Source organism: Callorhinus ursinus, unplaced genomic scaffold (assembly GCF_003265705.2).
Source record: "Callorhinus ursinus isolate GAN/ISIS: 27379988/994484 unplaced genomic scaffold, GSC_fseal_2.0 scaffold18, whole genome shotgun sequence".
NCBI classification, from domain to species: Eukaryota; Metazoa; Chordata; class Mammalia; order Carnivora; family Otariidae; genus Callorhinus; species Callorhinus ursinus.
In genome coordinates, this window is record NW_027397080.1 from 11,371,794 (window position 1) to 11,394,534 (window position 22,741).

General features: G+C 46.2%; 1 protein-coding gene across 1 annotated transcript in view; it reads left to right on the plus strand.

Annotated features, from left to right (window-relative positions):
* Positions 1–22,741, plus strand: part of CSMD2 (CUB and Sushi multiple domains 2) — a 598,617-nt gene that overhangs the window by 419,323 nt on the left and 156,553 nt on the right. The window contains exons 23-25 of the mRNA XM_073902955.1: positions 8,091–8,247; positions 9,987–10,178; positions 15,138–15,264. Of these exons, the coding sequence (XP_073759056.1) occupies positions 8,091–8,247; positions 9,987–10,178; positions 15,138–15,264 (476 nt within the window). The remainder of the gene's footprint in view (positions 1–8,090; positions 8,248–9,986; positions 10,179–15,137; positions 15,265–22,741) is intronic.

A 22,741-nucleotide genomic window follows, 5' to 3' on the forward strand; every position in this document is an offset into this window, starting at 1 on the left:
GTGCATCTCCTTTTAAGCGAGCAATAGACAAGATTTTATAATTTCCAAGGGCCATGTCTTCAGGCAGCCCCTGGACCTCGCCTCTCTCCATCTATGTGTTCATCGTCCACACCAGAGCCTCAGAGGATACAACCGGGCCCAGCAAGGCCAGAGTGACTTCCTCTCTCCAGTGCTGCAGATGAAATTGATGCAATGCAGAGCCCTTCTTGCATGAAGGCTGTCGTCAACCCTGCAGAAAAAGGAGTTTTGGAGACGTAACTTTTAAGTTTCAGGTTTTGAAGGGAGTCTATAGCAGCAATTCTGTGTCTGGCCTGATAGGACCAGAGGGTTCCTTGGCTGCCAGAGGTCACACGGAGTAATGGCTGGTGCCTGAGCTTCTTCCCCACGGTGGTCTAGATTCAGAGAAGCACCTAACATGTAGTCAACAGGTGCGCACACCCAACTGTCCTGTCCCGGTGCTGTCTCGGGATTAGGTAAGCAGCTCAAAAGATACAAGAGAGACTTTCTGAGGCATTCAGGGTAAGAAGGGAGAGACATGGGCTGTAAGACCCAGGTCAGAGGTCAGGGAGGACTTGTGTAGGAGATAGAACTCCAGGTAGTCCTGCAGGGTTGTGGAGAGATGGGAATGAATTCCTGTATCTTAGGGGGATGTTCCCAGACTTCCCTGCCCAGCTGGCCCTACCACCCAGCCTTGGGGCTCAGCCTTCTTGTCGAAGAAGACCCTCTTCGTCCTGTGTCCAGGCTTCTGTAGTGTCCTCCTCAGAAGGCTGTGTCTCTGACCTGGCTGAAAGGCCACTCACGGGACCCCGGGACCCCCAGAACTTCTATAGAACAGGGTCTGGGGAAGGGAGGGCAAGGCATCCAGGGAGATGGGGTGGTTTCCTGGAACCCCTTCCTGTTCTAAGTCTTCTCCTCAGGGTGGAGAACCTGGGACATGAACAGGTACAGAACTGTTTCAGAACTAAGAGAAACCCATGGTTATGGTTTCCCAAATAGGATTCAGAACAGCCTTGCAGCCATGTCAGCTGCCGGGCACTGCTGGGTCAGCGTGTCACTCTGGTCTACCTTGACAGGAATGTGTGCAGGAGCTGCCCAGAGCAGTAGTCAGCTCCAAGAATATCTCGCCCTCACCCTCGCCCTCACCCCTCTGGAATTCACCCACCTGCCAGAACACCAGTGGATTCCTAATCCTGAGGACTTCCTTGTCCCTCCAAAGAAACCCCCGTGCACACCTGAGCTCCTGACCAAGGACACCTGTCACCTCCTCCACACTTTATTTATTGCCCAAGATACAATACTCTATGCATCTGACCAACCCTCCAAATTTTAGTCTTGTATTTCTGACCCATGAAATGACTCTTTGCTTGTGTTTGTGACCCCTGATCTGTTTCTTACCTTTAATAACTAAAAATTCCTTAAACTGCATCCCTGCTCACACTTCAGCTTCTCTCCCAGAACTGATTCCTTTTATTTTGGCCCCCACCAAAATTTTGACCTGACATCAGCAAGACAGGAAGGGCCTTTAAATTGCAATAGAATGGAAAGACGACTTCCAGCTCAAGATGCCAAATGAAGCACATGGAGATATATAGATATAGATATAGATATAGATATAGATATAGATATAGATATAGATATAGGTAACTTTGTCCTCTGCCAGTCCCCACTGAAATGACTAAAAGGATGTAAAAGCAGAGGACTGTGGCCTCAGCACTGGAAATTAGGCAAGGGTACCATTCACATATCACTTAAAGGAATTTTTGCCAAATGGAATATCCAGAAAAGAGTTCAGATTGAGAAAGGGCCCAATCAAACTATGATTCACGTAAGCGAAGTGAAATCCTGACTGTGGATGAAGTGTTAGAAACCGGAAGGAAAAACGCATCTCCGGCCACCTAGCTCAGAGCAGCAGAGCCTGGAGCAAGGACATGCCATGGCCCCATTGGCAGGGACCAGATGTCCACACCACTGGTTCCTCTGGAAGCGTACTAGGTCTGAGAGAACACACAGAGCCACCATTCCCTCTCAGCGGGACATTCTGGGCTTCATGTGGCTTTTGTTGGCAAGCCAGGTGAAGTAGGGCAACACTGTGGTTGGTGCCTAACAAGAGTGGTCAGGCGCATTAGAAAAGAGGCACCACACTCACACACACACTTCAGCACCAGGAGACTGGAAAGCTCCTGCGATGGCCTATTCTTGTGTAATTCCTCCACTCCCCTCCAAAGACCACTGGGCGTTTCCATTCCCCTCTTTTATGCTCCCTCTGTAATGGTGTGCTAACAAGAAAATTAACTGAATGTGTGTAAATAGTCTGTAGATCAGAAGAAGGGGACCTGTCTGAAGAGTCAGAGCTAATTGCCCCTCTGTAAGCAACAAAGAAGAAAAACTTTAAAAACAGCTCCTGCTTTGTATTCTTAACAGGATTTGGGAGAATCTTATATTTATGACACAAAAATAGGCATTAATGAAAACGGAGCAATCTGAGATGAGGAAAGATTAAATAAAGATGAGAAACATGATCACCCAATTAAAAAATGTGATGGAGGCAATGAACGGAAGAGCGTAAAGCACGGAAAAATGAAACCGGTTTATTATGAGATGACTTTGAGAACTTCTCTCACACCTCATAAGGAAATTAAAAAGAGGATTCTTTTATGTTAATAAAATGTACAATCAATCTACAGTCAAACTTTATGTGCCAAATAACATAGCATGAATAAATTAAATAAAAACTGCAGGAAATGTGAAAAAATGTTTAATAAAGTTGCAGTCATGGTGGAAGATTTCAATATACCTCTGTTAGTCTCTGATGCATCACCTAGGTTAAAAATAAATAAGGAGTTGGGTAGCATGAATTATATAACAATAAATCCAAAGGAAGTAGGAGAAAGAGCCTTTTTTAAAGGTAAAGTCAAAAATGACCGAAAAAAAATACAACCAAAAAGCAATAGCAATTGTCAATAAAACCAACTTGTTCCTTGAAAAATAGCTAATAAAGATCACAAATTTTGCAGGACTGACTAACAAGGAATAAAGAAGCCACCATTATATAATTTTAGGAATGGAAAAAGGTACATATTTAGAGATGAGGTAGAGATTATGAAACTAACAGAAAATATTTAGGAACAACTATAAGCTAAGAAATCTGAAATGGACATTTTGACAGATTAAAAAGTACTAATATCAAGAAAAGATAAAAATCTGAATAAACCAATACTTAAAAATTTTGACTCCCCCCATCCTGTCTCAAGGGCCCCAAGCATAGACTATTTTACAAGTAAGCTAACAAAAATTCAAGGAATAATTAATACTGCGATAATCAAACTGACTCAGGAAAGAGAAAAATTGGAATCTATCTCCTCATTCATTTTATTTAAATAAGGCAAGTAGAAATATTGATAGCAGACTGAATAAGAGCCATAGAAGAACAAACTATTAGACCAGTCACGTATGATCATAGATCTGAACACCCTACATACAATGTCATATTGAATCTAGCTGTGTATGAAAGCAAAAATGACCAAGCGGGATTGATTCCAGGAATGTGAGGATGTGTCAATATTAGAAAAGCACACAGTGTTACACAGTAAGCAAACCCTATGAAACTGACATTTTTGTAGGTCAAAACTGGTCACATATTGGCAACTTCATGTGGTTCAACCTAATATCCTATAAACAGATTAGAAGCCAAAAATACGTAATCCTCCCAGTACACCCCAGAACATCACATGATGAGATTCAGTACTCATTCATGATTTTAAAATATCTCAAAACTATGAAGAGAACTTTATTAATCTGATAAAAATTTCCTACCAATACCTATAGCAAACATTCTTTTTTTTTTTAAGATTTTATTTATTTATTCATGAGAGAGAGAGAGAGAGAGAGAGGAGCAGAGGGAGAAGCAGGCTCCCAAGGAGCAGGGAGCCCGATGCGGGACTCAATCCCAGAACCCTGGGATCATGACCTGAGCTGAAGGCAGACGCTTAACCATCTGAGCCACCCAGGGGCCCAGCAAACATTATTCTTAATAACAGAACTTCCTAAGGTTCCCAGTACAGTCGGGAGCAAGACCAGAGTTGTGCTATCACCGTAGTATTATTCAACATTTTGCTGCAGATCCAAGCCATCACAATCAGATCAAAGAAAGAACAAAGAAACTATAAAAATTAGAGAGGAATATATAAAGTTGTCTCTTCTATTTAGAAAATACAGAAGAGTTGACGTATTAACCAACAGAAACAATAAGACAATTCAGCAAAGTGGCTGATGTGTCTACAACCAACTAAAACATAATCAGAAAAAAAAAGATCTCATTCATAATAGAAGAAAACCTATAAAACACCTAGGAATAAGTCTAAAAAATGTGCATAATCTTTACTGAGAAAACTATGAAATTTTATTTTGAAGGACATAAAACCGAAATGCAGGGAGGTTTCATATTCATGGATAAACAAAGGATATGAACAAGAAATTCACATAAGAGGAAAGTAGAATTATGGATAAACACATGAAAAGATGCTCAACCTCAGTGATAACCAAAGACATACAAATTAAAACAAGATACCATTTCACATCCATCAAACTGGGAAAAATTAGAATGCCTGAAAATACCAAGTGTTGGCGAAGATACAAAACAATGAAAGCTGTCATACAGTGTCAGTGAGAGATTAAATTTGTATTACTCTTTGGAGAGCAATCTGGCAATATCTAACGAAGTTGAGGATTCCCCTTCCCAGCAACGAGCTTCTCCATTGGAGGCATATGCCCTAGAGTAACTCAAGCACGTGTGCAAGCAGACATGTAGCAGTGTCCGACCATGGAATGTTTGCATTGTTTGTAACTGTGTGGACAAAGCTGTTAGTGTAGTTACTCTTAAATCTCACTGAACTGTCATATCAGATGTAATGGTACATGTGCATCAAAATATCATGTTGTACACCTTAATTATATACAATTTTTATTTGTCAATTATACTGCAACAAACATGAAGAAAATAAAAACATCTAATAGAGCAAGAAGAAAGAAAGAAGGTTCGGTGTAACAGATGTGTATGGATTGTCTCGGATTTCTCAGAGACCGATCCATCCCCAGTATATAATAAGGAACTGGACCATCAAAGCATTCTTATAGACAAGCAGTATTCTGTTAGAAAATAAATGTAGACAACGGCCCAATTCCCAATTGCAATAAAAAATTTTAAAATACCCAAAAATAAATACAGAATTTTACTGAGAGACATACAAAACAACTTGATTAAATAGAGCCAGATGCCAAAAAATGAGTAAGAAAATTCAATATCATGTAGATGGACTTTTTCTCTTACTAACCCATACCTATGATGTTAATCAATCAGAATTACACAAGTTGTCTTGGGGTTTTTCTTGGCAGGGGGGAACAGGAGGTATTTTTTATTTTTTAATTTAAGGAAGTTCATCTTGAGTTTATCTAGCAAAATAAACAAGGGAGAATAAATTTTTTAAGTTAAAAGAAGGACAAATGAGAGAGGACTTGCCCTATTAAATATTCAAGTATATTATAAAACTATGATAACTAAAATGGTGTGGGTCATGCACAGGAAAAGACAAATAGGTAGCAAATAGGAATAGAATAGAATAGAAAGTTGACAGACAAAACCAAATGTATATAATGTGATATATATGTGATAAAGGTGAATTTAAAATTGGTGGTGAATGGAATATTTATAGTGTTTGGTTAAATGGCTAATCAATCAAGGAGAAAAAAGTAGACTCATCTCCTGTCATATGCCTAAGTAAATTCCAGGTGGACTTAAAGACAAAAGTACTAGAAGAAAACGTTGGTTTATTTAATTATCATACTTTTATTGAATGCCTCTTATCTTCCTGGGCACACATTCTGGACAATGATGTGTGAGTAAGTATAGTGTGGGTTGGTTTAATTTTATGATGAAAATTCCTTAAATTATTTAAATGCCGTTGGGGAAAAATATTTAATGCTTAAAAAAATATGCACATTATATTAAGTGAAAGATCAGGTTACCATATAGTATCTATAGTTGGATCTTGTTTTTATATAAAAAAATAAAGAAATAAATATATATAAGGAAAAGCATGCATAGAATAAAGCCTGGAAAGATAGTCACCAAAATGTTGTGAGTGCTGAAAGCTGTTTTTATCTTCTGTGTGCTCTTCTGTTTTTTAAGTTTTCTGTAATGAATATTTTATCATAATGACACATTATGAACATTTTTGTCCTTAATGAATTAGAATGAATTATGCTTGGAAATAATCCTGTTCCCATTATACTTTTATTAATTAACAACAATCTCTTAACATCATCATATATCCAACAAATGTTCAAGTTTCCAATTATCTTATAAACGTTCTAATATTTTTTTAAATATACAGTTTTTTGAATCAGGGTCCAGATAAGGCCCATACATTGAACTGGTTGTCTCGTACGGTTTTTAATCAATAGATTTCTGCCTCCATCTTCTTTTTTTCCTCCATCCCTTGTAATTTATTTGTTGAGGAAGTCAGGTAACTTGCCCAGTGGAATTTTCATATTCTGGGTTTTGCCAAACATACTCCCAGAGTATCATTTCATATATCCCTCCGTCCTCTGTATTTGCTATAAGTTAAAATTGGATCCAGTGACTTGATACGATTCAGGCTTGATTTTTTTTTCTTTCTTTCTTTTTCTTTCTTTCTTTCTTTCTTTCTTTCTTTCTTTCTTTCTTTCTTTCTTTCTTTCTTTTTCTTTCTTTCTTTCTTTCTTTCTTTCTTTCTTTCTTTTTCTTTCTTTTTTTCTTTCCTTCTTTCTTTCTTTTTTTTTTTTAAACAAAATGACTCCATAGTAGTGGTGTTCATGTTATCTGGTTGTTTCTCTATGTTTCTCCTATTGTGATGTCAGCAAGTGTTGACGATTAACACCTTGATCAGTTAATTTCAATATGCGTTCATGGGTACAAATATTTTTATTTAGCAACTTGGATGCCCCAGTGGGCTAAACTCTGAACTGGTGTCATCTCTCTGTCTGTTGGAACTCCAGAATTCTCTCAATCTATCAGTGATGTGGTACATGGAATGTGGAAACAGACTTGAGGCTCCCAGGGGCCTGAGCAAGTCTCTGTAATATACAGCACTGTTAGCTTGAAGGATGGCTTCTTTTAGAAAGCTTTGCTTCATAAATAGTAGAATGGAAATACTGTTCCAATTTGCTGACAGCTGGCATCACATCGTGCGCCATGCACAAATATTCATCACCCACCCATAGATCCCATCTTTGATATTTACCAGAGCACCAGGGGGGTCCTCCACTCAATCACAACTTCTGTTGTTATTTGTACAATTATCTGGAAAGGAGCAGCAACCTCAGAACCTGGGGAGCCAGTTCATTATTCTGATGATTGTTGTCTTTGCTAGTGCTCAGAAGTTCAGGGGACAGATGGGCATTGGGGAAGCCAGATGCCTGCACGATTCCACCCCTGGCAAGCCCAGCAGGCCCTTGCTGGAGCCCTCATTTTAGGAGGGAAGGGTGAGCTTGGGGAAAGGAAAGGCACCATGACACGCTGGTCATTTTTACTCTGTGCTGCTGGATCCCGGGGGCCATGTCTAGAAGAGTAGTCAAGACAGGCCACTGCCACAGTGCGGTGGGGTTAGGCAGAAGGACAGTTGTCTCATCTGGAAGTTTAGCAATGCAGAGCTGTCGAACGCTCTCCGTGTGCCTGTCTGCAGAGACAGATGGCTTGGGCCTTCAGGTGGCCCCATCCTGACCTCCCCAGGCTGCTGAAGAGTAAGCTGGTGCCATCTCAGGGTTGGGGGACAGAGCAGAGCTCCACTGGAAAGGTTAGAACAGCAAGCAGTTCCTAGAGACCGGATTCACACTGAGATGGGCTGGGCACAGAATGGCACCGAGTAGAGATGGGAGGGGCTGATCACTCTCTCCGTCGCTGGCTCCCTGTGCCATCTTCCCTGAGTCTGATGCTCGCGGCCCCTCCAACAATCAGCATTGGTGCTAAAGTCTGGGAACGTAGGCTATGGGATGAAAAGCTGTTATTCAAAATAAGGCCATGCTGACATCGGGTCGGGGGTCTCTCGTACATCCAGGTCTACGACGGCAACAACAACTCCGCCCGTTTGCTGGGGGTGTTCAGCCGTTCGGAGATGGTGGGGGTGACTTTGAACAGCACATCCAGCAGTCTGTGGCTTGATTTCATCACTGACGCTGAGAACACCAGCAAGGGCTTTGAGCTGCAATTTTCCAGTAAGTCCTTCTTGCGTCAGAGTGGACAATGAAGTCAAGCTTTCCCTGGTCCCCCAAACAGGGAGGTCGGGCTTCGGGACGTCACCCCTCATTTAAGAGGTTCGGTTTTCTCTGACTGGTGCATGCTGAGCGGACTGTTTCCTCTGAGACCTTGTGCCTTTGCTCTGGGTAAGCAGCCACTTGGCATCCACTCTAAGGTTTACATCTCTGGTTAACTGAGAGTCACGCACACCTGTTACTCACTTATACCTCCAAAATATAAACACTGAGGCTTTTAACTAAAGCAACCAAACAAAGCCTTTCCTAATCACGGCATTTATAAAATAAGGTTCGGCTACAGCCAGATGTAAAACATGCAAACGCTAATGTGTAATTATGTTCTTTTGCACTACTCCCTAAAGACTTCAGTCTTGATTCTTTCCCTTTTTCGTGGTCTTAGCTTTCCCGAGATTTCAAAAACGGAAAGCACCCAGATTTGTGCACAGCCCCAGGGTACTTGGGATTACATCTCCACACCTGGGCTTCACAGCCCTTGTGTTCATTGATTTGAGCTCCTGTACTTGCCCAGGAGATGCCAAGAAATGTGCTTTTCTAGGTTATTTTAAAACCCAATGAGCATCCATCAGCTGATAAATGGCTAAACAAAATATGATATACCCATCCGTACAATGGAATGTTATTCAGCTGTCAAAAAGGAATGAAGCGCTGATCCATGCAACACCATGGATGAGCCTTGAAAACACTGCTGAGTGAAGGAAGCCAATCACAAAGGCCACGTGTTATATGATCTATTTATATGAACTGTCCGGAGTAGGCACATCCATAGAGACAGAGAGGAAATTTTGGTTGCCAAGGGCAGGGGGGGGGTGTGTATAGGGTTTCTCTAGAAGTGATGAAAAGACCCTGAAGTTGATTGTGAAGATAGTTGCACACCTCTGCGAATATACTAAAAGACAGTGCATCAAACACTTCAGATGGGTGAGTGTTCGGTATGTGAATTCTATCTCAATAAAGCTGTTAGAAAACCAGTGAATCCAACCAAGATTCCTCTTACCTGGGCTCTAGGCCATCTGGCCTAAGGGTCTGTGCCTGGTATAGCAGGCCCATCAGGGGAAGAGGATTGAATAAAGTGGCATGCGAGTTCCATCTCCATTATCTAAGAATGTGTGACTTTGGAACCATTTATTAAACCAGGCCAGTGTTCTCGGTCATTACCCCTCCCTACAAGACCACTGTGGATAAGGAACGTGAAGCGCCCTATAGCAGGTGCTCTGTGGAGACGTTCTGCATAAGCCTTCCCCAGCCTTTCTCAATAGACTGTATTTAAACAGGACGTAATTGAACTCTGAAACATGCATCTGAAGTGACGTTTCCCTATTACAAGATCCCATCAGAATGTCTCAGCGAGCCAGATGGAAAGAGCAGCCCTGCTAACAAAACGCTCTGGGGGTCAAACAAAGGAAATAGAAAACCCAGACCCTGTGTCTGAAAACTATTAAAAGCTGTCCTGGGAGAAAGAGCTGAAGCCATTTCCACGCCACAGCTGGGAGCGAATCCTGCACGCTGCACCTCTCCTGAGCACAGCCATGTGGGGCCCACCCGAGCAGTGAGGCCGGCAGAAGCCAGGGGCACATGCCTGGTGGCTTCCGTGAGGACATGGGCTTCACACTGAGGGAGGAAAGGGCGTGTGGCTTCTGCCACGCTGGGTCTTGCTTACCCTCTCTCTCCTCTCTTGGCAGGTTTTGAACTCATCAAATGTGAGGATCCAGGAACTCCCCAGTTTGGCTACAAGGTTCAGGATGGAGGCCATTTTGCAGGAAGCTCTGTGTCCTTCAGCTGTGACCCTGGATACAGCCTGCGGGGCAGTGAGGAGCTGCTGTGTCTGAGTGGGGAGCGCAGGACCTGGGACCGGCCTCTCCCCACCTGTGTCGGTAGGAGGCCTCTTGCTCTTCGAGTGACCACTCGGGCCCCCCTTCCAAGTCCCAGGCTCCCAGCTCTGGTCTCGAGAAGGCTCTCCCGTTGGACCCCACGCTCCAGCACCTTGGGGCTGCCTAACTGGACTGAGCGTCGCTGTTCACAGGAGCCAACACTCGCCCTGCCCCCCTTCACACCTCATTACGCCCATGCAGCAGCACACTCAGGCGGGGGGCTTGCCTCTGTCACATGTTGAGCCAAGTGGGACCACAGCCAAGTCATGCCCTCAGAATTGTAATGCTGGTGACAGAGAAAAGGGGGGAGCGTCAAGTAGGAAGAGGTGGAGCACTTGCCTGGGTTCCAAGGGTTCCTGCAGCACCCAGACTCAAACAAGCCTCCGACTCCCTCTGGGCCTCAGTTTCCCCATAGGCAAAATGGGGCTTATGCCCCCTTTTCTGGGGGAAGTTGGAAGAAAGAGTAAGATAATGAGCAAGCATCTATCTCATTCTTGAGAAAGAATATAATAATGAACCAGCACCTTCTTAAGCCTGCGGTGCTTCCAGAATGTCAGCAGAGGCTCTCTCTAAGCTTTCTCCATGTGTCATAGGATGAGAGAAGCCTGGTCCAAAGCAGGAGTATGAAGTAGGCAGAACCTGTCATGCCGTCGGTCTGGCCTTTTCCTCTCTCGCCACCCACCTCACTGCATCTCTTACCCTCCCTGCTGATCAAGATTCCCACCACCCTGCTTTGTCCTGCTTCCCCATTGCCAAACACCAGGCCTTTCCCTCCATCCCCTTCCCCTGGTGCCACAACCTCAGCATGTTTGCTGTACAGCACCGGCTAATCTTATAAGAACAAAACATCCACTGGGAAAACATTTAAGTACCTACCAAGCGCCACACACCAGAATTGGTGCAGTTATATGTTTGGGTATGTGCAGAAGCAGAGAAATAAAAAAAAGAAAGAATAAAGCATTTTCCCCTGCCCTTTGGGAGCCTATAGCCTAGCAAGGCAAATAGACACATAAACAGATAATTATAATACAAGATAAGCACCATGCAGACTTATGGGCAAAGTGTTGGGGAAACATGAGGAAAGGAAGGGTAAGAATTTACCAGCAGGAGGGGAGGATGGAGGCTGGGCTTCTAGCCTGAGCATGTGTGAGGGCTGGAGGGGTGAACCAGCATGGTGGGCAGTGGTAATAACCAATATTCTTTTCCCCTAGACAGCTCCATGTTAACAGGATCCTCAACACTGTTACAGAACAGAGGGCCTGAAGGAGAGGATTTAAGCTTGACAGTGGACAAACCAGCATGGCGACCTCTAAGTAGCTTATAGAGTCTTCCCTTCCCTCTGAGCTTAAGATCAGCTCAGTCTGCAGGCATGCCCCATCCCTTTCTCCCTGCATCCCTGTTTTTATCCCCTGCTTTCATTCATGTGCCAGGCCCTATGCTGGGCACTAGGAACCCTGACAAGGGCAGATCCCAGGCCAGCGAGGGGGACACATGCATAGAGATGACAGTGTAATACCACAGGAAAGCTAGAGCAAGTGAAATAGGAAGGAGATGATTCACGTTACAAGACAGTTACGTGCTTTGCAGGAAGGATTCACTGTGAGGTTCTTTTGAATATCAGTGTGCCAGTTGGGCTGAACTTAGCAGATCCACTCAAGCAGTGCTAGTAAGGGTACTTAGATTTTGAACTTCGGGGGTTTTCCCCACTGAGACTCCCTCAGGCCCCACATAGAGGAGTGAAGCTGTGTATCTGGGGTGGCAGGTGTATATTTTTACATATGTCATGTTGTGGTGGACTTTATCACAGTCTAGCAGTAATGACCACTGTAGCTTAAAACATCCCAAGGCTTTCTTCATTGTTGAGTGGACACTGCAGCCCAAATGAAGCAGCCAAGACTCTAAGGATGGGAAGAAAGGCAAAGAGAAGAAAGAGTAGAGTCTTCTGGTCTTATCAATGCATCTGCAGCTTGCTGGCCTCTGGGCTCCTCCCACCCACGTGCCAGCCCCCAGATGTTAGGTCCGGGAGGAAAGGAACAGTAGTGTCCGTAAGGAAGAGCACCCCCCATGCTGCCTCCAAACACTCACCTTTAGGGGAACAGGAGGGGCTTCTCCATCTGGAATATGGAAGGAAGCTCTAGCCAAGGGCATGGATAATGTTCTGCCACCTCTCCACTACCACCATTATTTGTGGGGCCAGATAGGCTTCCTTCCCCCAGCTCACGGTCCGTCCTCTTGCGCACACCCACTCTTCAACATGGCCCATTCAGCCCTGAGTCCTTCAAGCACCTCCTGTCCCAACAGCACACTGAGGGGACTCGTGACAAGGCAGGAGCAAAGGATCCGGTCTCAGGAGAGTGCCTCCTTTCTAACCCTGCCATAGCACTCCCCTCTGAAGCCATGGGGCTCTTGAGATGCTTAACGAAGGTGAAGGCCAATTTCTACCTGCAACCTCGATCCCATCTTCTTCAGTTTCTTCTAAGGATTTTGCTCAATCATCCCCTTTCCTAAAAAACTCCGCAATAAATCTCCTGCTCTTCATTTTCACTCATGCTCCCTTGACTCAGACCCTTATAGTAATTTTCCTGGGAAGCAGTAAGTGTCGCTTATTCATCTGATCCTCCATGTATCTCCCCATTCAGTAAACACTAAAACGTCTGTGACATGCCAAGCACTACAGCGGCACTGGGTGTGCAAATGGTAGGATGAGGTCCCTGCTGCCAAGGTGTCTGGAGTCTTGAGAGGGAGACTGACGTGACTGTCACGCGGTACACGTGTTGTGATAAAAACCTGCCCGTGTTATAACAGAGACACAAGGGAGGACAGCGGCAGCTCTACCTGGGAGGGGAGAGGCCACGAAAGGTTCCCCAGGGAAGATGTTTTCAGGCTGTCAGTCCACGTGGAGGCATGAAGAGGCCTCGTGTTCCTGGCTCCTAGCATTCATGAGGCTTGACTGGACTGAGGGCTGTCGGGAAGGGGCCCAAGAGGCCAAAGGGAGCCCCTCTGGGCCTTGGACTTCATTCCAGGAAGGAAGGTTTGAAGCAAGCAGCGACCCAGTCAGTTTGCATTCTAGAAAGATCCATCTCGTGGCACTGCTGGGAGGAGAGTGGGCAACTGTGCCACCCTAGAGATGGCCAGGGCCTAGGCCAAGGCTCTAGCAGTGGGGCCGAGGGGCATCAATGTAACAGACACCCCAGAGGTTCAGGGGCTGGGTCTCGGAGGCAGATCAGACGGGGGGGGAAGAAGGCCAGAGGATCAGCAGCTTCTGACCTGGGTGACTAGGTGCTCCAGCGGGGCGTGTAGACCTCTGCACTGGTCCCCTGCCTCCAGTTCCTCCTTTCCCGTCCCTCCATGCCCTTCAGGCTGCTCGCAGAGTGTGTAAAGTTCACTAGCATGTAAGGTGACCAGTTCTTCCCCAACAGAGTACATAGACACTAGCCTCATGCACAGCACCCTTGGACGTCTGACGCTGGGCCAGCTTCACAGCCCTGTCTCCCACCCCCATCTCCTCCCCTAGCCCCCGTCCACCACGCTGTTGCCCATCGCCAGGACATCTGCCTTTTCTCCTCTCTCCTGCTGTGCCCCCTACCCCACCCCTGCCACCCAACCAGCCCAATCCACTCCTGCTCCTCCTTCACAACTGCCCCACCCCATGTGAGGGGAAGTAGTCACTTCTCCTCTGAGCTGTCACCTACCACCAGTGTGCCTCTGTTGGGACCCACGGTGGCTGTCTCCTCCTCTAGACCGTTAGCTCTCGGGAGGAAGGATGCAGTGTCTTGCTTGCCTCCACATTCCTGGCACCCCACACAGGCCCCGTGGCTGAAGGCACAGGTTCAAGTGTCTTGCACATGGCCAGGGAGGCTTCAAGGAGTTTGGGCGCAGAGTAGGCTGTCAGCCATCCACCCAGGGACCTTTGTAAAAATGGCTTTATTGAGATACAATTCACGTCCCATACACTTCACCCCTTTAAAGTGTACAATTCAGGTCTTTTTGGTCTATTCCCAGGGCTTTGCAACTGTCACCACGTGGGATTTTTGAACATCTTGTCCACCCAAAGAAGCCCTGCACCCATTAGCAATCCCTCCCACCGGCCCACTCCCTCCAGGCCCTGGCTACCTCCACTGTACTTTCTGTCTCTATAGATTGTTCTGTCCTAGACATTTTATATAAACCGAATCATATGATACGTGGCCTTTTGAGTCTGACTTCTTTAACTTAGCATCATGTTTTCAAGTCCATTCCTGTTGTAGCAGGTACAAGTCCTTCACCCTTTTTTACGATCAAATACTATTCCATTGTATGGATTACACCATATTTGTCTACCCATCCATCGGCTGATGGACATCTGGGTTGTTTCCATCTTTAGGCTGTTATGCATCATAGTGCTGTGAGCATTTTTGTGTGAACGTATGCTTTCATTCTCCTGGGTCTGTGCTACTCGTGGAATTGCAGGGTCCTATGGTGACTACGTGCGACATTTTGAGGAACTGTGAACCCGTTTCCCAAAGCAGCTGCGCCCTGTTGCCTTCCTACCAGCACATGTGTATGGGTCCCAGTTTCTCCACATCCTCACCGACACTTTTCCTGTCTGGCTTTTTGACTGCAGCCATCCTTGTGGACACGAGGCACGCCTCACTGTGGTTTTCATTCGCATTTCCCTGATGACTAATGACGTTGAGCAGCTTTCCATGTGCTCGCTGGCCATTTGCATACCTTCTTTGAAGAAATGTCTGTTCAGATGCTTTGCCCATTGTTTAATCGGGCTGTTTACCTTTTCACTGTTAAGTTGTAGGGGTTCTTTGTAGATTGTGGATACAAGTTCCATCCAGGGGCCTTTCTATATGCTGTGTTCGGTCACCTGGAGGGAACAAGAAGGGCTTGGGCACACTGACAGGAGGAGCCACTGAGTCACTGCTGGCCATGCAGGCCACCCCATAAAGCTCACTTTTTTGGGATTTCTTTCAGCTGAGTGTGGAGGGACAGTGAAAGGAGAAGTGTCGGGGCAGGTGCTATCCCCCGGGTATCCGGCTCCCTATGAACACAATCTCAACTGCATCTGGACCATCGAGGCTGATGCTGGTTGCACCATCAGGTAAGTGTCACGGCTGACAAAGTCACCGCATCGTCGCTGGACCACTCAGCCAGTGGCTGGCCCTGCCCACCTCACCTGGGGGCCCTTGTGATCAGCAGTGGTCGCTGTGACCCCAGGCTCGGGCTGGGGCCCATGGAAAACCTGGAGAGGCCAGTCTGGGCCTCACAGGGCTGCTGTCCAGGTTCAGACAACTCTGGTCTCAATGGCACAGTCATGGAAGAGTAGCTGAGGGCAGAGCTGGAGGTCATACAGACCCCAGCAGGAATCCCAGCCCTGCCACCTGCTGTTTGCAAGACTTTGGGCACAGTCTTTATTTGCTATTACAGTAGCAGCGTCTTGGGGGAAAGCACTAAATGGGACAGCAACACACCCAGCATCGTACTGGGAACATAGTAAATTCCTAGGAACACTTCTGTGGTTATTTCTCGAACAGTAGTGTCTGCTCAGAGCGGTATGATCCCAGATTGTTTCCTGTTCTCAGTCTGCGTGTCCTCATCTGTAAAGTGAGGGCAAAAAATGCTGGTGTTTGAGGGTTGCAGAGGGAGTAATTACAAAAGCCCAGCAGTGTCTGAGACTTCATACACACTCCCTCGAAATATAACTTCCTTTCCATACTAGCATCTGACCAGCAGGATTTATTTCTGAGGGTTCCAGAAAGTCAGAGAAGAAAGGAGCGTCACCATTTACCCAGCACAGGGCCTGGCACGTCTATCCTCTTACCAGTTATTCACTAATAGTAAGTACTGATAATAAACAGACATCGCTCTTGGTCCCCTGTTATAGATGAGAAAACACTGAGACCCCAGGGGATGTATAGTGTGTCTCAGTCCGCACAGTGAGTTGCACAGAAAGCTGGACTGCGAACCCAGGTCTTTCTGAATCTTCGCACTATTCACACTGCTGGCAACGCTGGGCCTTGCTCGAGCTGTGGTTCAGAAGAGCTGTGAGGAAAGGAGCAGGTTGGGGTGACAGGATGAGCAGAGGTCTGGAAGGAGGATCGAAAAGGCAATTGGAGAGGAGACAGAGTCTGGCTGGAGAGGGGGAGGCATGTGGACAAGGAATGAGAGGTAGAGAGGGTTGAAGTATGGCATGGTCATGGAAGATCTTAAATGCCAGCAGAATAGAGGGAGCCATGGTAGGTTCTTGAGCAGGGCTGTCCCACCAGGGTCGTGTACAGTGGAGAGAGCTCACGGGAAGAAAACTGGTCAAAAGTCTATCGCAGTGACCCAGAAATGAAATGTTGAGGATTTGCAATAGTGGGGAGCCAAGGCAAGGAGAAGTGTAGCTAGAGAAGATTCTGCCCTAGAGAGTTTTCAGTTAAAGGGAATGGACGGAATGGATACCTTGCTGCAAGAGATACAGACATTTGTGTTTTTGCTGCTGTACACAGACGGGTCCTTAGACTCAGTTCAATTACAATTAAATAAATGCATTAAGTGTTTGCTATGTGCACGTTTTTGAGCCAAGCCCTGTGCAAAATGAGGTCAGCAGAGCTCTTAGGGGTTTTGCACTATTGGGGGGACAAGTTAAATATACAAATTCATCCTGCACACTGCTGCTGGAGTAAGCTTCTGGAAGCACACCTGACCAGCTCACCTGCTAATTAGAAACCTTCCATGACACCCACGCTCACAGAAGCCAAACATCTTATCCTTGTTTTCAAGGCCTTCGTGACCTCAACCTACCTGCCCAACCTTATTTCCCACCCCTTCACTCCAGGGACACTCCGGCAGAGCTGAGTGACGGGTGGCTCCTGTGCATGTCCATGCTCATGGCCTCGCTCTGTGCTTCTGTTTCCGCTCAGCCCTCCCTGCAATGCCCTCCTCCCTCCAAAGGCTTATGTCTGAAATTCCCCATCCCTCAAAGTCAAGACCCCGGAAGTCTTCTGATCCCCTGTCTCGGACTCCTAGGTGTCATGTCCCCCTCTTTTGAACTCCCATTGCCCATGACCTGCATTTCCCTTATGACACTGACCACTTTCATCCTCTCTTTGTGCTCCTGCCATAGCTGCCCGGCCAGAGCTGTGGTCTCTGCCCGGTTCATTTCAGCAAGTCTGCCGGCTCTCAGCACAGTGCTCTCAGCACCTGGCTACACAAGTGTCCAGTGCTGAGTGAATGAATGAATGAATGAATGAATGAATGAATGAAGCAGGACTCGGGTCCAAAAGGGGATCATATGACTAGTAGATCCATGATAGTCCCTCGGTAAGTGTTAAGTGAGCAATGAGTGAATCAGGAGCATAACGACTCTTCCACGGTAATGTGCCTGTATGCAAATCAGGAGGCTTTCCTGCTTCCCTACCTTGGAGCATCGCTCACTCATTCATTCATTGATTCATGTAACACCCACCTGTCTGTTGAACATGTGGCGTTGTCTGGGCGAGGTGCTGGCGTCGCATACGTGATCGAGACCCGGGCACCCAGGTTGGCAAAGGGGAGACGTGTGCATACACACTGGGAGGTGGAAGGATAGGGAGGGGCGGAGAGCAAAAGGCAGGACAGAAGGCCAGAGATGCTCTCCTGGCAAAGGTGACACAAGAGCTGAAGGATGGAGAGGACGTTGCCAGGGAGCCGGGAGGAAGGTCGGCCGGAGGGGAAATGACACAGTGTGTTCAGGCACAAGGCCCGGAGCATCAGCTGTGATCTAGTAGCAAGGGGCAGCGGCGGGAGGTAAAGCTGATGGAGCGGGCTGTGGCCAGAGGGTCAAGGTCGAGGACTGGGTTTGGACCTGGCCCGAGACGCTGGATTTGGACCCATCCTGGCAGCCTCATGGAGAATGGGGCAGCCTGGGGCAGGGAGTCCGAGGAGGAGGCTGCCCCAGGTTGTAGTCGGGATGCGGAGCCGGAACCCGGGCAGTCGTAGTAGGGGTGTCCAAGAAGGGAAAAATTCAGGAAACCCTGAAGCGGTCACACAAGTGGTCTCACTCTCCTCAGTAAATAGGGAAAGTGCGGTTTCTTCTGTTTCCCTGGGTTTTGTTGCATAACACACAATGTGTAACATACACGGAAAAGTTGAAAGAACAGCACACGAGCACCTGCACACCTACCACCTAGACTCAGCCATTATGAATATTTTGCCATATTTGCATTCTCTCTTATTTCCTTTTTGCTGAATCACTCAAGAGTACATTGTGGACTCTAGTCCTAAGTACTTGGGCAAGCATCTTCTCAAGCGGAGGATGTGCTCCTCCACGACAGAGTGACATTAGCATACCCGAGACAGGCAGCGTCATCCCCAGAAGGAAGCTTTAAGACAAGGGCCAGAGGAGAGCAGAGGGACCTAGGAGCCGCTGACAGGCGAGCACAAGAAATCGATGATGGAATTTCTGGGCAGGGGTGAGGACCATTGTCACTTATGGGAACGGTGAGCATGGGGTGAGCCGGAAGGGAGCCAGGAGGACCCCTTCGTGGCGCTCAGGAAGAGACGGTCAGGACAGGGCCACCGACTGCCCTCTGCAGGGTGACGCAGCAAGGACTATAAAGTCGTGGGGCCTGCTGAACGTGTGTGCGAGGCCCCCACACGGGGAACAGCGGGCAGAAGGTGAAGGGAGCTTCCGTCCTCCCTCTGGAAGGTTCTGGCAGCCTCACAGCCTCAAAGGAGCTGATGCCAAGGGAGCAGAAGGGGGCTTCCAGCTGCACTGAGAGCAGCCGAAAGATGGAGATGAGCCCCAGGACACCTTTCCCTTTCTCGCTCAGTGCCCCAACCCAGCTGGCCTTCCCAGACAGTGTGTGTGGTGTCCACACGCACACCTATGCTCATCCTGGTCTCTCTCCCTCCTTCTCCCTCCTTCTCCCTCCTTCCCTGGTTCTCTCTCTCCCTCTTTCTCCCCTTCAGTACCCCCCACACCCCTCACTTCAATAGCCAGCAGCAAAGTTAAGGGAATTCATGATTAGACCTAATTAAGACAAACACAAAAAGCCCCGTTTGTGTTTGAGTCCTTATTCAGAGTAAGATCTATTATTTTTTTAAAGGGGAATATCTTTATAGAACGTTTCTGTATTTTAAAAATATACACTTGTTTTAAAAACTCAGAATGCAAACAATAAAGACATTTGTAGAGATCAAAAGTCCCCTTAATCTTACTCTGGTTTCCTCCACACACCCCCACAGAAGATAACCCTTGAGATCTGTTTGTTCTACTTGCTCAGCAATACATAGACCAAGCAGTTGCGGCAAACATGGTTTCTAAAGCAAGATCATCTCTATGCATGGCTCAGTGACTTGCTTTTGATTTACTATTTAATCCTCTATCATCATATTATTATGTCAATATATATAGATCAGCCTTATCCTGTTTGATGGCTACAGAGGATTCTGTTGTAGGCACAACCATAATTTATTTTTCTACTCCCCTATTAATAAAGTAAATATTTTCAGTTTTTCACTCCAGTGAACATCTTTATACATGAATCTTTGAACAGTTGTCCAATTATTTCCTTAGGATATGTTCTTAGAAGGCAAATTTTAATATATGACCTCAGATTTCCCTCTTGTTACTGCAGCAATTTACACATCCACCAAAAGCCTGCCTCCCCACACAGAATCATTAGCTGTTGTCAACCCTGTCAGTGTCTATCAGTTTGACGAACAAAATGATATCTAATTGTCTTTGCTGCTTCCAGTTCTTAGTATATTTTTCTTTGGGGAGTTGTTTTTTTTTTTTTTTTTTTTTCCTTACAGAGTGCTCAACTGGGTTGATTTTTAGATAGTCTGTCATTTCAGTTTAGATTTCCTTTTAACCTGAGGATTTAAATTTCTTTAAAAACATACTAATTGATTATATATATTTCGTATAATCTTTTTTGTCATTTTTACCACATTGTGCCCTTTTTACCTCTGGAATTTTTGTCTTCTTCACGTTCCATGTATATTTGAAAAAAGTGAAAAGAGCACAGGGTTTTATATATTTCTTTTCCATCAACATATTATGCTTTTTTTCAAACAAAACAGGCGATGCTTCTTTATTGCTTTCTTTCGTTTTTAACTCTTGCTATTGTTAGCTGATTTAATTTAATTGGTTTTGTTTTTTCCCCTAGTTATTTGAAAGTTCTCTATCCTATTTTTTTTATTCTGCCAGTGATCTTGTGTTTTCATTAATTCTGTTTTCAACAGCATTTATCTTGTTCTCCCTTATTTTGGAAATCTTGTTTTCATTTTTATTTTAAGGAAACTGCTCTTTTGTTTTGTTTTGTTTTCAGATTGCTCTTGACAGCTTACTTTTGTTTTTGTTTTTGTTTTTTTTTGATGTATTGTCATTTTGCATCTCCCTGAGAATACTATTTATGTTTTGTTTTACAATGTCTCCTATTTTTTCCTGCATTTACTGCATTTTGCAGTTGGGCCATTTTGTCTGATCAGTCAGGTGGATTCCTCTGAGGAGCTACTTCTCTTTCCATCCCAGGAGTTTTGTTCATTCAGGATCAAGTTGTAGCTCAGAGCTGGACTCTGGCACCAGACTGCCCACCACTCTGACCAGCTGTGCAGCTTGGGAAGATCTTGAAGCAGGTGCTCCAGGCCTCTGTTCTCTTATCTGTAAAATGGTGATTTAAGATGGTACCTACCACCTAAGGTTGCTATGAGGATAAGTGAGTTAACTTATCTAAACACTCAGAACAGTGCCTGGCATGGAATTCCCAAGTGATGAGAACTCCCTCCTGGGGCTGGGTAGGTCGTTGTTCATTTTACCCAGATGGGACATCCCCTAAGCACAGCAGGCTATAAGTCACCCCTGAGCGTCGCAGGTGGTGGGTGCCATGCTGTTGGTGGGAGCAGGTGTCAAGCAAGCTGCCCCTTGGTGTGCCAGATGGAATGAGAAGTGGGAAAGCCCACAGGCCAGTCCATGAGACCATTCCCAGGGGCACAGACAGGACAAAGCTTGCAGATGCCTCTCCTTACCCCGCCCGAAACCCATCCAAGCACTGGAGGTGATCAGAGGGATCTGTGGTCAACCTCACCCCAACAAGCCAGGCAAGGATAATCCCTGGCCAAAAGTGCCCAGGAGGGACAGTGGGGAGCTTCAGGGATCACACTCAGCCCTGGGTGGGGTCCAGGCAGGAAAATGGGCCCTTCTTGGATGTGTGTGACAAGCATGGGCTGACAGTCAGATTCTGCCCTTGAACACAGGGGGCGTCTGCAGTGTTTGGCAGGTGCTTTTCCCCTGAGTGCAAAGAATGGGACAGGCTGGCCAATGAACTCTATCCAGGCCTGGCAGCTAACAGCTGGAGAGCAGACAGTGATCTGTACCCTCCATGTCACTCTTTCCTGTGCGGTCAGTACATAGAACATGGAAGTTTCATCCCCTTTGGATGAGACCTCTTCTCAGTTTCCAGTGTTGGCCTAGAGTTTTCCCTATTATAATCAGTGGACCAGCTCAGAGGAAAATTAGAGAGGAGAGGGAGGCAAAGCCTTCTGCTCTTTGTCCTCCCCTCTACATAATATTTATCAAACACATACAGCATATCATATTCTTGATAGGTTATTACTGTCCCCATTTTACAGATGACACCATTGAGGCCCTGGAAGGGGGACTGTCTCACAGTTACCCAGGGATATGGGTTTCAGACCTGTTCTGTCTAGCTCCAGGCTTTTCTCTCCCCTGTCTGTCATTCTGACCCTGGTTTAGTTCCATTTAACAAAACATGCATTGAACACTTTCTCTGTGTCAGAGACTGTGCAATGGGAAACACAAGAATTAGACTAAGGCCGATCTTTGTCTTCCAGGGGCTCACATTCTATGAAGGAAATAGTCAAACAGGTCCCTCCAAGACAAAGTAGATACTGTAAGTGAGTGCAAGCCAAGTTCAGTAATAGAGAAGAGAGAGAGAGAAGGCCTGCCTGCGGGCATCAAGGCAAACATTCCAACTGAGGGGAGAGTGAAGGCATGAACAGAGGGCAAAATGTAGGGTCTGTCCACAAAAGAGTGCTCCCTTGATGTGGCTGGGGGGTATGCAGGGGAGGCGAGGTTGCCTGGGTATAAAGGGCTTTCTGCAGGACCCTGCGTGCCAAGACGAGAACTCTAAATGGATTTCTCAGTATAATGAGGAGCCACTGGAATATTTTGAAGACAGTAACGACATTCAGTTCAATTAAAATACTTGGAGCATTTGCTCAGTGCCAGGCGTTCTGCCAGGTACTGAGGGTATACATATAAATAAGAAACAGTCTTTTCCCTTGAAAGTCTCAGTCTTATAGATAGACATTTTATCAGTTAGGAATGGAAGCCGAAAAACCAACTAAAGCTGGCTTCAACAGATGGAGGTTCACTTTTCTCTTGGAACAAGAATGCGAAGGTCCCATCCAGACCCAGGACAGCCGCTTAGGAGGCCAGCAGCACCTTTCTTCTCATGCTGCTGTCCTTAGGCCCTGTCCTCCCGCTTACCCCGCTGCACTGCGGCCTCAAAGAAGAGCGGAGAGGCCAGGGCACAGAGCTTTCTCCTAGCGAGGGTTTGTGTATTTATTCGGGTAGAATCACCATCCTT